The sequence below is a fragment of the Diadema antillarum genome, unplaced genomic scaffold (assembly GCF_040938485.1).
Source record: "Diadema antillarum isolate AM-2024a unplaced genomic scaffold, OU_Dant_1.0 seq00002222_RagTag, whole genome shotgun sequence".
Classification (NCBI taxonomy): domain Eukaryota; kingdom Metazoa; phylum Echinodermata; class Echinoidea; order Diadematoida; family Diadematidae; genus Diadema; species Diadema antillarum.
In genome coordinates, this window is record NW_027272856.1 from 70225 (window position 1) to 85272 (window position 15048).

The following is a 15048-nucleotide window of genomic DNA, read 5'->3' on the forward strand; positions in this document are numbered from 1 at the left end:
TGATTTAAAAGAAGAAGAAGAAGAAGAAGAAGAAAAGAAGCAGTGGGGATAATCAGCAACCAGATAAACAAAGTTTTGTTTCAGAAATTAGCTCTGAAATGCAGATACAGTCAGCCAACCGGTCGGGTTGAAATATCATGTTTTCCATGTGATGCACTTCACATATTAAAAAAAAAATCTCCAATGAAACAGCCTTCTTTTTGTTCATTCCTGGGTAAAATAATCCAATCTAATAGTGATATATCTCATGCTCACATGAAGAGTCTGCTTTATTTCATACAAAAAATCATATTCTTCAGAGTTAGCTCTGTAGTGCCCATTATTCAAATTACAGCATGTAGATAGTCTGAAAAGATGTGCACAACCAAGAGAAGGGAAAAGGGGATTTGGGAAGCACAAATACACACATTTTCTCTACCTCAGTATTCCTAAGAAGAGGTCCATTTTGTGCATAAACCATAACAAAATGTACTGTAAACTTACAAGAGCATGAAAGTATGTGATAAAAATGTTTTCCTATTACACGATGTGACACAATTCATTGGATACTTATGTGCATGCATGCACAACCCAAGGCTTTACCAGGTACACATCATACACATGTGGAATGGTACAGTTGTGTACATCCATGTGGGTGTGCACAGTGCACTGCTCACAGAGCGCTGCCGCTAGAGCGTAGAACATGCATAGCAGCCCCTCAACAGCCATAGCTGCTGTGTGAGCTTAAAAGGGAGGTGTTCCCTGCATACATAATTAGCTGCATTACACTGTGCACTGAGCGGTTAGTCATCCCAGCATGCATTGTAGAGCAAGTGCTCCTCAGCCTTTGTTGCTAAGTAACACCGTTTCCACATACATTTAGTAGACTCTCTCTCTTTATCTCTATCTTTCTCTCTTTTCTCCTGTCTTTTTTTGTTTGGTGTGTCTGTAATATTTGTTGCTATCATTTGTGCATTCAGCAGCAAGAATGAATCATGATTTTTTTTTTTTTTTTTTAGTAAAGTGGCAAAATACCTAGGGCATTCTCTAAGATTTCCATGTAATTCACACCCATAATCTGTAGTAAATCCACTACAAACAGGGGATATATGCATCTTTGTTCTTTATGATTAGAACTGCAGTTAACAGAGTAACCTCTAATGTGCTTCCCACACTCTCTTGTTTCTCTTGTCTCTTTTGGCGCCATGTTGATTTGTTTCCTGGTTGCTATATATCTCATCTCGGCATAGAAACAGGCGCTGCTGTTGCCTATTACTGCTGCAGCAAAGTATTATGGTCTGTGGCTTTTATTGTAATTGATATTGCTTAACTGGCAAGGACATTGTGTTTGCCTGGCTTAGGTGTACATTAGCATTGCCAGCAGGTTCAGGGTGATGCATGTCTGCTGTTGGGCATAATTAACCACCCACACAGCCAAATGAATGCATTCACTAAAACATAATAACCTGTTTAAAGAACAACAAAACATTTTTGTAATGAACTGGGGAAAAAATTATTATAAAATGAGTGGTATTGTTAATGTCATATTTAGCTTAATATATATTCATGGATAATGTGCATTGGCATAGGTGTCTTTAGGTACGACAGGCACCACACCTTTCAAAGTATCACCTGTATGTCCTTTATGATTTTAAATAGAACACTCTTTTTGTCTTGATATCAAAGCTGGTACCTAGTTTGATAGTAAATATTAAAAAAAAATGTGTGAGAATATTCTTCTGATAAAGTGAAACATTCAAGCAGAAAAAAAAAATTATAATAACAATGATCAAAAAAGAAAGAAAGAAAATGAAAGATGGCTTCCAATATCCAGTCTGAGTAAATCTAATCTAAATACTGTATATAAATGAAGGAATTGACTTTCACAAATATTTGCAAATGTATTTTGGATAATGGAACTACTCATGAACACTGATGTGGAATATTTATGCTAAGTAGAAGAACTGCTATTTTTTGTTGCATTTGTTTTATTTGTTTTGGTGTTTTTTTTCTCTCCCTCCCTTTCATGATCATCACATATCTGGAATAAACTATATCCAGAGATTTTTTTTAATATAAGTGAGCCAGGAAAGAAACATATTTTTGTTCTTTATGTGTGTGTGTGTGTGTGTGTGTGTGTGTGTGTGTGTGTGTGTGTGTGTGTGCGTGTATGGAACAGGGACACATTTGTTTTCGGACGTAAATCACAGACCCATTTGTGTCTTCTGGAATACTGTAAAAGTGGATATTTTTCACGCTGGGGTGGGTAAGATGAAGTTTGCATGTTTTTAATTCCGCGGAATGAAGTCATCCAATAGTGGCACATATAGCAAAACAAAGATATTTGCGTGCATTTATTTTTGCACTAGCTTCTGGTTGCATGAAAATTTCATTTCCTTAGAGAAATCAGTGATTTTCATTTCTCACTGATATTTAACTTTTAAATATTTACTTTTCAATGTCTTACAGGATGCTAGGAAGGCAGTACAAGATACCACACTGATGCAAGTCACACAGACAATGGATCAAATTGGAAGAATTCAGATGAGAACTCGTCGCACACTCCGAGGTCATTTGGCAAAAATATATGCGATGCATTGGGGTACAGATTCAAGGTATGTTTTTTTGTTTGTTTGTTTGTTTTTTTATGCCTCTGCCAGAAAGTGTCACTGGAGGTATTATGTTTTCGGGTTGTCTGTCCGTCCGTCCTTCTGACCATCCATCCTTCTGTCTTTCCATCTGTAATCAATTTTGTGGACAGCATAACTTCAAATCATTTGAGGTATCCTAATGAAACTTGGGTCAAAGGGAAGGTTACAATGCTAAAATTCTACCATGTAATGCTGAAATTATACCTTTTTTTCCATTCCTTTATGATTACTCAATATATCAACCTAATCACATAAGGTACATGCCTTACTGCACAGTGATGCTTTAGGGAAAGATTTTGGCCATAGGGTCAAATAGTCTTAGTGAAAATGCTCAAATTCCCAAATACTTGCTCTCTTAATCAATTTAGTCGTCCATCCAAATGAAACCTACTTCAAGGAAAGTAGACACTCGGTGCATTTGTTACAAACATGCCATTTCTTTTTTATTTTGGAACTCATCTCACATTGTCCAGACATACTCTAGATCTACTTGGGAGAAGCATGCGATATGGCGGAGCATACCATATTCCTACAACTGTTTATATTTTGAGCAACATCTTGAATTTCCTGTGATTTCACACCTTTTCTCAGACATGTATGATTAGCTATAATGCACCTTTTGTAATCCCATTAACCCACACACTAGTGTAAAGGCTTTACTTGTGACTTCGTGAAAACAAATCATAAACTTACACAATCATACCAGTTCACCAGTTATGCTACATTTACACCATGTTCTGGTGGCCATAGCAGCCCAGTTTGCCCGAAGCGTAGTGTGCTGTGGGTAGGTGGGATATTCTCCGCCTTTTTTTTTTTTTTTATTGTAGTTTCAAGTTTGATTATGACATTGATTGTACTTTCTAAAATTATCTTTCTTGGTTGCATTACCATGACTTTAAATGTTATATATTTCAAAATGCAAAATCAAAACTTTCAATGAGCCCACTTCTGTTGAAATTCCCTCAGAGGTTTAAGATTAGAGGCCCCTCACAGTCAGCAAGAACAATGTATTTTGAGACTTTCAGAGACATGATTTCATTGTAACAGAAAATCATGCTTTAAAAGAAATCCTTTACCATTTCATGGGATTATAAGAGGATGAGAGGAATAAATAGTATACAATGATTGTTGATATCTGGATGACACATGCATGGACATGTGGAATGCTACCTCCTATGGTTGCTCATTTTCTAGGTATACATGTATCTACAATTTATGTGAACTGTTATGTTGGGTGCTAAATACAACCGGGCTGTAATGACTGTGATTGTGGGAGCATGAAATTTGTGGGTCACAAGTGACCTGTTGTATCAGCAAAAGTATAGCTTCAAGCTATGCATTTTCATTGAAGTAAAAGAAACAAATCAACAATATCTCAGCATGCACAAATCTGGATAATTCCTGTTATATGCATACTGTACATTAAAAATTATCATAAATCTTATAAGAACTCTCTTTGGGCCAGACTTGTACACACAATTATAAGGGAAATTGTTGAGAAAAATAGAAACTTTTCTTTTCTGCTAACAGCTTCATGTGAGAACTGGAGAAAAAGAGTAATTGAAATAATGATGAAAAAAAAAACATGACAACAAAGTGCACTCCGGTCCTTGTTCTTCACAAATGGACATTGAGAGTGATTATTTTGTCTGTCTGTCTGTCTGTCTATCTGTCTGTCTATCTGTGTGTCTATGTATGTGTTTGCATTTTTTTTTTTTTCTGTACTGGTAAATTATGAGACACAACAAAATCCCTCTATAGTAGTCAAATGAATGTGTAAATGAGCAGAAAATCAAAAGCTACAAGTACCAGGATGCTACATGTACATTGTACATGTATCTTTGCATAGCGAGCCCTCATGACTGAGTATTATGAATTGTTCCTCTGGACTTCAGTGTCAGTCTGTATCTGTCTGCTTGCCAGATGTTGCAGTGATTGTGATGTTTGTGTTTGACTACTCCCTAAGTCAATACAGAACTGCAGAGAATATAATCCAGAATGAAAGAAATATATTGCTGTTTCCTTGTTTAGTTCATCAGTCAACAGAATCAGTTTTGTGTCTATTTCCTGGTAGTTTACTGGATGCTTATGCTGGCATGATAGCATTACTTAGATTACAGGCAGTGTATTTATAATGCATATTGTATGTCCCTGGAGGATGCTACAAGCATTGTTGTTTTGGATTGTCTGTCAGTACACTGCCTATCTCATTTACAAAACACAATGGGGGAAAAACAACTTTGATATATTTTCTTGTTACATGGTCAAGGTGATCTACATGATTATATGGAGTTGTGTGCTGATTAAATATGATAGATCCTCAAGGTCACATATCTGGCTGAAGATTCTCTTTGCAGACATAAGTTTATGCAGGAACATGGCAATATCATGTCAGAAGTAGAATGAATTGAAAAAAAATATATATACAGAAATGGTACGGGGACTTCCGATAATACTTTAAAGTCACAGGTAATTTACTTCAGCTTCAGCTTATAACAGCAGCTGGAAATGTACACTGGCAATATACATGTAGCTTGGGAGGACAGATGGGAATAAAGAGATAAATGATTGGGTTAGAGTTAGATTATTTGTCTTTTTGTTACAACATCAGTTAGGAATGCTCAGTATGGAGTTTTAGAGGAAGGGTTGAAATGCAATGAAGGAGATGAAAGGTCAAAGGTCAATTTAGATGATAGCATAGCAAGATATTTTCTAGCCACAACTGCAGCTAGTAAAGTACAGTCTATACTAGAAATTGTTCACAAGCTAGCAAGATAGCCAGCAATTAATTGGAATATTTGTGAGTGTACAAAGGATCTAGAAGTCAGTCTTCAAGGTCAAGATAATTTAATTGTGAGATAATGGGTGATGCTGGTGGCTGAATACAGAGATCCAAAAGGCTAAAGTATCCTCATGGAATGCATGCAGATGTCACATTTGCTTTAGTTTATTATATCTTTTCTATATATCCATGTCTGATCTTTATGCAGAAACCTAGTGAGTGCATCACAGGATGGTAAATTGATAGTCTGGGATTCATACACAACTAATAAGGTAAGCCTTTGTGACAGTCACTTTTGTTTGTGTAGTTGAGAATAACCAAAATGATATGAAATGATGGAGCAGGAGTTTAAATTTTTGTATTACGAACAAACATGTCCTGTTTCAGTCATCCACTTTTTGTCCTCAAGTCCAAGTTGAAATGCTGCTTGAACTGCTTACCCCAACTTCGATATGAACTATGCTTTACATGTTTTAAAAGTAGAATGTCTGTCATTGTATGCACTTAGCAAATGGTGAGCCTCAGTCCTAGATGCTGAGGTTATGTACAAAAGTAATCAGAGGAGTTTGAAAAGCAACCAGACCTTTCTTGCTGAATTGTATGCTTTGGAATCATTAAAAAAAGGGTGCTTTCCAAATGCAGAAAGTTGAAAATATTCAGAGCAATTAAATATTCAGTTATGTACCAACTGAGTGCTCTTCATGAGAGCAGTTAGTTCTTGTTAGAAAGGAAAGTGTTGGTAGAAAGGAAAGTATATCTAAAGGGCACAGTCTAAAACAAGAGCAACAAATGATGTATATGCATGCATGTTTTCAGCATGCATTCACAGTGATTTTTTTTTTTTTTCATTTTAATTGATGGAAAAAGTAAAGACTTCAAATATTTGCTTCAATAAAAAGTAGCTAGAACATGCTTCCTCATAAATTCTTCAAATTACTTTCTTCAAATAAATAAACAAACAATATTTTGAAATTACAGATGCCAAAACAATGCTCAAGAGAGGTATCAGAATAAAGTTTTGAAATCAGTTAACTAGGTCGAAGCTGTAGGTTTAATTTATCATTTGACCTATTAAAGTTACCAGAATGTTACGGTACTTTCCTTTTGGTGTCAGAATGTGACCACTGGTGCCAAATCATTATGACATATGTGCAAGAATGATATGTAGATTTGTTGTGACCAAAGAGATGCTTGAAGTTTACATTGGAGGTATTTACCCTGTGCATATGCTGGTTCTTCCCATAGTTTATGCATCTATTCATTTTAATACTGCTCATGTGATATGCATTTTTGCCTCCTTCCTACCATCCAGGTGCATGCAATTCCTCTGCGGTCCAGCTGGGTGATGACCTGTGCCTATGCTCCTACTGGTAGTTTTGTGGCCTGCGGCGGTCTCGACAACATATGTTCTATCTATAGCCTCAAGACCAGAGAAGGCAATGTTCGTGTAAGCAGAGAACTCCCAGGACATACCGGTAAGTGATTCTATTAACAGAGAAGTTTTTCTTGTAATATTTGGTAGGTCCAAGCTATTGTCTTTTAGAGTACATAGGTTTTCTTGCCCAATTTCATCAGATTTGCATTCGAATGAATGAAAAGGCGTTCAAATTCAAGCGATTTCGGTCACTGCTCTATTCTCAAGGTTCGTTTTAATTTCTTGAGTACAGGGATAAAGGTGTGACATGTAAAGTGAAATCTGTTTAGCACCTTATCAGATGTCATTGTCTGCATGCCTAATTCTTTGATTTTTTGTGTGTGTGGAAAGACAGAACCTTTGATGACACGTTACTGCTGGTGAATTGAGAGGGCAGACTGTAATATTAACTTGACTGAGCAAAATCGCAATAATCTGCTATTAAAATGTTAGACACAGCACATGCAGATTGATATATAAAGTCATTTGTGTTCACTGTATTTTGTAAATTGGGAGGAAGTTCAAATACATTGCATCTAGACAAAATGCATGCTTATTTAGTGACAACAGGAGAGTGACATTCCTATATAATAGTTACAATATACACAGGCAACTACGTTATAGCGGAGTTCTTGTGTCTGGCCGTTTCCTTTCATAATATCTCAGTAGCGGAACAAATAAAGTGTATGAAGATGTGTAGATTATGATTTTGGGACCTGAAGTTTACTTTGGTGTGTCCAATATTTTGTTATAACCGTGTCTGTTAGTGCAGTATACACAAATGTGTAACTTGACTCTCGCAACCATTGAATATTGCATTACTCTAGACACTTTCTCTGCTCCAGCGGATTTTGACTCGTGCAAAGTGTCTTTTATGTCTTGCCTATTAACATACAAACTGAAATCTACACAAATGCAGTTTACGTCTGCCAACTAAAGAAGTATGTTTTGGGGAATGTTACCGTATTACTGACGATCTCTGTGCCAACTGCTTTCTGATTTCTTCAGGTTACCTATCATGCTGCCGATTCATCGATGACACTCAAATAGTAACTAGTTCAGGAGACATGTCATGGTAAGCATGTTCGTTCTTGCTCAGGTGTTCACACATTGCCTTATGTGGTAAGGTCTTAATTCTGAGCACTCCCATCTGGTTATTGGCTTTCACTGTACTGTGTTACTTCTGTTGATTCACTGGGAACTTACTATTTATGTGCAGTCCAGTATAACATTCTGTGGTCTAGCCATGATATGTAGATGCAGTGGTGCCCCCACCCCCAAAAGGGGGGGGGGGGGGGGGAATCATAAATAGAAAATTAAATAAAAGTATAGGTTGTTGCATCAAATATTTCATGCTATATATGATTGACTTATAGATGCATCCACAGCATGTTTCAAAGATATGGTCAATCAGTCTTGAATTTCTTTATCTCTGAATAAGTGTTTGGTATGTTTAATTAGTTCGAATAACAACTGTCGTCATTGTATCCTCACACTCGCTCTACAGTGGCCTTTGGGACATAGAAACCGGACAGCAGACCACAGGCTTCACGGGACACACAGGTGATGTCATGAGCCTCTCCCTCTCGCCCGACAACCGGACCTTTGTCTCCGGCGCCTGCGATGCCTCGGCCAAGCTGTGGGACATCCGGGAAGGAATGTGCAAACAAACATTCACTGGCCATGAGTCAGATATCAATGCTGTAACAGTGAGTATTGTCATTTTTCTTGTCCATCATTGCACCTTTTTGCTTATTGATGACAAGGAAAAGGGAGCTGATACAAGGAAGATGGCACTAAAATAGTAAAGGGGAAATAGAAATACTGGTCACTGATTGATATCCATGGTAGTCCTTTTACAGACAGTCTTTAACCCTATCTCTGTCACGGGCCGATTAAATCGGCCCAAAAACTGCAATAGAAATGCTTCGGCCGATATTATCGGCCCTATTTTGATTGACAGATTACTTGAAAGGCTATGACACTACCACTCTATAAACTCATTTGTAATTGGCCGACAGTGTAAGGAAACGATTTCCAGCGTGAAAAAAGCTTCCTCACCTTTAACCAATCAGGAAAGCTTTCTCAAAGTCCAAGAAATTGTGGTGGCCCCGCCCATGTTCATTTGCATTCAGACTGCAATGTATTGTGTACAGTTTTGCCATGTGTGGAGAACTTACACGAATCTGTATATGTGGGACTGTAATAGAGATCGCCGCGAGCGATGAAAAGATCGTACACGTGGGTCAATTTTCATCTATTTTATCTAAGTCAAAATAGTAAAACATGAAGTGAAAACATTCAGATTAGGGATTTCAACATCTCTGAATTCTGTGAAGGGGTATAGTTTCAGTAATATCGGCCTCATAAATGATCTGAAGAATAGTTGAACACTGCACATTCGGTGCAGCAGTTGCAACTGTTCACTCAGCACTACCAGCAGTGCAATGGGTCTCTAGTTACCCGGGGCCAGCGGGGCAGGTGTAAGGAGCAATAGGGTTACAGTAGCTTCCTGCTGGCGGCCTGAAGCTGTACAGCTATGTTTGACTGTTTATTATTATTACCGGTACATGATGAAACCGTCACTATGCGAAACTTCAGTTCAATGCAGGTTTATCACAAAGAAAATGACTGCTGTGATAGTTAATTCTGTTTTAATAAGGAAAGTGCAGAAAGTCGTAGACTAGCATATGATGATTAACTGGAATGCATGGACACTCCAACGTCGATATTTTCAATAACATTTTTTATCCTTAGATTATCTTATCATTATGGCATTATCATAGGACAAGATTAATATAAATTTGAAAGAAAAAAGCACAATTCAATTTATATTTTCAGCTTGACAAGATACAAACATGCTTTGTCTACTTTCAGGCCAACATCACTCACAAAATCAGAAATTACACAAAACGTGTGATATCTAGGTTGTAATTGCCACAGACTTTTGTTCATAAAATGAAAAGTACTGATGCTATTGATGAAAAAATCATACCATCTGAAAGCTGAATAAATTCTCTACAACATCTATGAGACCTTTTTGTGATGCAAGCTCATGTTGTGTGGAAAAATGAGGTGGTAACATGTAGAAATAAGTCTGCATTGATAATTATGTGACATAAGAGGGCGTCCTACTTAAAATTGAAGTGTGCCCTCACTCAGATTATTATGGAAAATGAAAGTTTAGACCATAAGCTTTCAAATGATGTATAACATGACACATTAATGTTAATAATAATAATCAGAAATGGCCATCAACAATCTTGTGTCTGTGCACTGCAAAATGTCTGAGCAGTCTAGCTACGGCGTATGTGACAGATATAGGGTTAATTTCAGTGGAAAATGTGAAACTTCCCACTTCATAAGTAGAGCTTTATTCTAAGCAAACTTGAAAAATGCAGCATTGGCATTCAAAATGACAACGTGGTTATTTTGTAAACTGTTTGCGCTAAAATTAGGACAACCTCTAATCATTCAGTTTTCCTGATCAAAATTTGTGCTGATGATGTAATGCAGAAAGGTGCAATGATGATGTTCCATTTGTAAAGGTGCAAAGCTTTACGTAGATATCAAAAAGTGTTTGCCCCCTCGATCATAGCAAATTCAAAATAAATGCAATTTGTTTGCCTAATCCGAAAGATACTTGGCCCCTAACTAACACCTCTTTTTGATGAAGATGAAACATAATAGTTTAAATTATGAAATCCAGAATCTGGCAGAGAAAGTTAAAATGTTGTCTAAACAACATGTTTTTTATTCACCTATTACTTTGACATATGTTTGAAGAGAAAATCTTCGCAGGTGGTAATTAAGAGACAAGTTTGAAAACAAAAAACAACAGAAAGCAAGAAGTAAACAACGTTCATTGAGCAATTACACTGCGATGTGTTCCATGTTAAGAGACAATTTTGGAAAGGAGCATTGTACTATCAGTGACTTGCTGAAGAGTTGATATATAGCCTTATTGCAAGCTCTCACTCTCCGTGTTACATCCCTGTGCTTTGCTGAGGCAAGAGTCAACATGTGTAGCACTCACCATATGTAATAGTTATAGTGACCATGCACTGTGTGCATGATTCATATATAGATAGTGTACTTCAGTGACCTTGTGTGGGGCTGTAGCATTGAATGGCCTAGAGAATGGGAAACTTGGGGTGAATTCTGCCAGCTTCCTTCCTGATTGATTGTAAAGAGTTTGTGGTTTCCTGGTGAGAAGTTAGAATTCCTGGTTTGCCACGGAGCCTTGTGTATTGGCACAAGTTGAGCATACAAGGCAGGCGTATTGATAGCCACCTGATCAGTAACATCACTCCAATGCTATTTGCATTGTTTGTTTTTAGCATAGATGATTCATGTTGCTTTACATTTCCTGGCTGTCACATTCGGATGATATTTATATAAAACAAAACAAAAAACACCAAAAAAACCCTCAAGGTTGTTGAATGAATGTTCGCTGTTGCCAAATGATAGAAGGTTCTAGCTACACATGAAGCCATAGCAAAGGAGCGGGGGGGGGGGGGGGGGGGGGGGGGGGGGGGGGGGCAACTAAAAATGCAAGGTGGTAGCTTCTTTAGTGACCATAACAAGGTTTTGCATTATTCAGAAGGGTTCACATGTTTATTAGTATTGCTCTTCCACTGTGCTATGTTGTCATTCAGTGGCAAGTGCTGGCTGGTTGGGGAGATGGCGTCAGTATTGGAGTTGATTGTAGTAACAGTAATGATGTTCAAAGAGCAGGCGTTCTATTCACAACAAACAGGATGTGATAGTTTTTTTTTTTCTTTCTCTCCATAATGATGACTTCAAGTTTTATATTTATGAGTAATTATAAATGCCCATCCCCTTTTGATTTTGCTTTCAAATATAATTCTGTGCAGAATTTTATATCAGTAGAGAACCTCAAGCTTACATTGAAGGTCTCGTGTCTTAAATACACAGTCATTACACAGAGAGGAGAGATGAATGTGACCTCTTGTTAGGGTTTGGGTTCTCCATCTATGATTTTACCTGATTCTCACTCTTCTCACTCGGGCAGAATTATGCAGGGTCCAGTGCTATATATAGCTTGTGAGAGAGAGACAGTTGGCCTCGACTAGGGTGAACCATTAGTGATGCAAGAACTAATGTAGGTCAGGGTTTTCAGATGTTTTCTATTGGATGCACAGTTGGTGGGAAAAGGAAGAGACTTATTACAGTAGGGGGTTAGAAGAGACCCCCACTCATCCAGTGACAGTTGTTGAGAGCTGTTGAAAGTCAAAGACAAACCTTGAGAAGTCATAGATGACATTGTGTCTCCATGGAGCTACGAAGCAGTTCTAGATTGTATGACCCATGCTCTGTTAAAGGAACACCTGGTTAAAATTTCATGTTCTTGCAGCAAAGCTGTTTGTGGTGATTTGCACAAGGTCAGATGTAAGTAAGATATGCCCAACTGTAGTCATTCTGGTTTTGATGCTGTTACAAAAGATTATGTACTATGACGTGTTATCCTAAATCTAGTACCCTCATTTTCTGCTATGCAGAGAACTTGCATTGAAATTTATTTAAACAGATGTGGCAATATTTTAATGCCTATAATTCTGTTTGGAGTGATAGAAGTCCGATGGTATGACTAAGGACATAGTCTGTGTAGGAATGAAAACAATGGAATAAAAATTTATGCACATAGACCTGTGATATTCTGCAGTCTGATTGATACATTTCATTACAGACACATGCACATGCAGCTCCTTGTGTTCACACCGTGTAAAAACTATCGCAGGGAATTACTTGAAAAAGAAAAGCTCTTCTTTTTTTTTTTCTTTTTTTTTCACGGGACTCATATATCTGAAATGTGCATGCTCTTAACTTGTTCCAAATGTCATGAAAGACTTCCTCTGTTTCTTCTTCAGTTTTTCCCCAATGGATATGCATTTGCCACGGGATCAGACGATGCTACCTGCCGCCTCTTTGACATCCGTGCTGACCAAGAACTCATGCTGTACTCACATGACAACATCATCTGTGGCATCACATCGGTTGCATTCTCAAAGAGTGGCAGGCTGCTGCTAGCCGGCTATGATGACTTCAACTGCAATGTGTGGGATGCCATGAAGGGCGAGCGAGCTGGTGAGCTTCTGAAACTTGTATTGCTCTGTTTGAACCCTTGATGGAGTGTTTTATCTCCCCAGGAGGTGTAGATTTGTTGATTGGATTGGGGGCGGGTGGTTAAGAGTCAAAGCTTTGTCAATGAATGTTGATGGTTAAAATTTAGATTGTAGCTGTCACCTTCATCTAGGAATGTCAGGTGATAATATGAGAGTAGTAATAGATAGATAATACACTTATTTCTGTGAATCAGTGTTTTCCATGTCTTTTATCCAAGGATGTTTTTGAAGATTTTTCGGCTTATTATCATATATTTGACCAGTGCACAGCAGCTTCATGTGATGATCAGTGGCTCTAATGGCTGCAAATCAGTCAAAGTGAAAAGCGGAACAACCTTTTTAAGCTAAATTCAAGCCAAGGAAAAGGATGGCAATGAATGACATGCATGCATTGATTGCATGTGTACGGGTAGATGCGCGGTAAGCAACCGAAAGCGACAGTACCGCCAAGATAACCACTGTGCATCTTTGACATTGCTGTACAACAGTGTTCTGTGCACTGGCGATACAGAAAATTAGACGTTGATAGTTTGAGTGAAATGTTGGTAGTGAGGTATCCTGATACAGTTGCTTTTTCTAGATTCTATGGTGTAAACAACCCTGATAGACCATCATTGTTCAGTTTGCATGTAAATCAAGAGATCACTGCATATGGATTTCATGTCTGTTCACAAGGAACCTTTATGAATTCCACTGACATTCTATACTGTCTTTGTTCCAGGTGTACTCGCTGGCCACGACAACAGAGTCAGCTGCTTGGGTGTGACGGAAGATGGTTATGGCAGTAGCAACAGGATCTTGGGACAGTTTCCTGAAGGTCTGGAACTGAGGTTGGACCCGTGGTGGGGTAACAGAACACGTGCAGGACTCCACCGCCACTAGCACCAAGCAAACCCTAGGAGATTATTGTGAGAATATAAAGCAAAAATGATGAAAAAAAAAATCAACACTTTTTAAAGAAAGTAATGTTGGAATGCTATGTATCACCACCTTCAAAGGAATTTAGTTTCTCTCCTGCAGGCTTCTGAATTTCATGATCCAAACACCTATGTGTAGTGTCAAACAGGTGATGTGAAAATTGGAAGAAAATAAAGAAAGCACTGTAATCTTGATTTGGTAGTCAATCATAATCTTGATGAGGTACCTGTGAGAGATGACAGGTACCCATTCCTTGCAGTTTTGCATCTCATTTGTTTTTCCCCAAGATCTTAAACAAGACACTTGTTTTCTTCTTTTGTTAGATTGTTTTCGATATAAATGTAGTAGATAATAGACATGTTACATGTGACGTCAGCTAAGGGGAACACACACACACACAAAGAAATGTATTGTGATGGATTCTCCCTTCTCACCTCAGCAGCTAGCTGTCGATAGAGCGCATTGTTTCCAATGTGGTGTGTGACGCATCTGTGGTCTAGCATCTGTGCTAGGGACTGATGTCCAGATGACTCCTCTCATATGTCTTGATTGGTTTAGACTGAAGCAAGGGATGGGCTGTATTATGCTCTTGAAAAACATAACGTGGGTGTGTTGTTTGGCATAACATAGATGTTGACAATATATCTCTTTCTTATTTCTAGCATGCATGTGTGGTGTGTGCGCGAATGTGAGAGCGTGTGTGAATGTGTGGGTGTGTATGAAACTTGCATAAAATGAAATTGAGTATGATCGGAAGTTTTAACATACAGTGGAGAAGCCTGTTGTTTATATAAGTTTCCCATCCTGCCACTACATTTTTCATTTCTGTTTTCCCTTTTGTATAAAGAAGAAAAAAGGAACCCACTAACTTTATGATGCACTGTTCGTAGCTGTCAGCTGTATTTAAACAAAAAAAACAAAGAGGAAGACGAAGGGGGGAAGGCAAAAATGGAGAAAAAAATGCTAAAAAAAAAACAACTTCTGGAGGCATGGCCCTTGTCTTGTATGCAGTCTCTCTTGTGAGATTAGCATATCCAAAGCCATTGCCACCTGTGTATAGACAGTGTATATTCTGACCTGTTACAAGTAAATATTTGAATTCTTACAATGATTAAAGAGAAGAGCGAGAGAGAGGGGAAAAAAAAAAACTGTATGTGC

The 15048-nt window shown here is 38.0% G+C and overlaps 1 protein-coding gene across 1 annotated transcript in view; it reads left to right on the plus strand.

The window, feature by feature from the left end:
• The window catches only part of LOC139714288 (guanine nucleotide-binding protein subunit beta-like), a 61305-nt gene extending 46498 nt beyond the window's left edge, over positions 1-14807 (plus strand). Inside the window, 8 exon segments of the mRNA XM_071626006.1 lie at positions 2449-2594; positions 5621-5684; positions 6725-6887; positions 7835-7901; positions 8334-8535; positions 12718-12934; positions 13694-13749; positions 13751-14807. Coding sequence (XP_071482107.1) covers positions 2449-2594; positions 5621-5684; positions 6725-6887; positions 7835-7901; positions 8334-8535; positions 12718-12934; positions 13694-13749; positions 13751-13801 — 966 coding nt within the window. The 3' untranslated portion in view covers positions 13802-14807.
• The last annotated feature ends 241 nt before the right edge of the window (positions 14808-15048 follow it).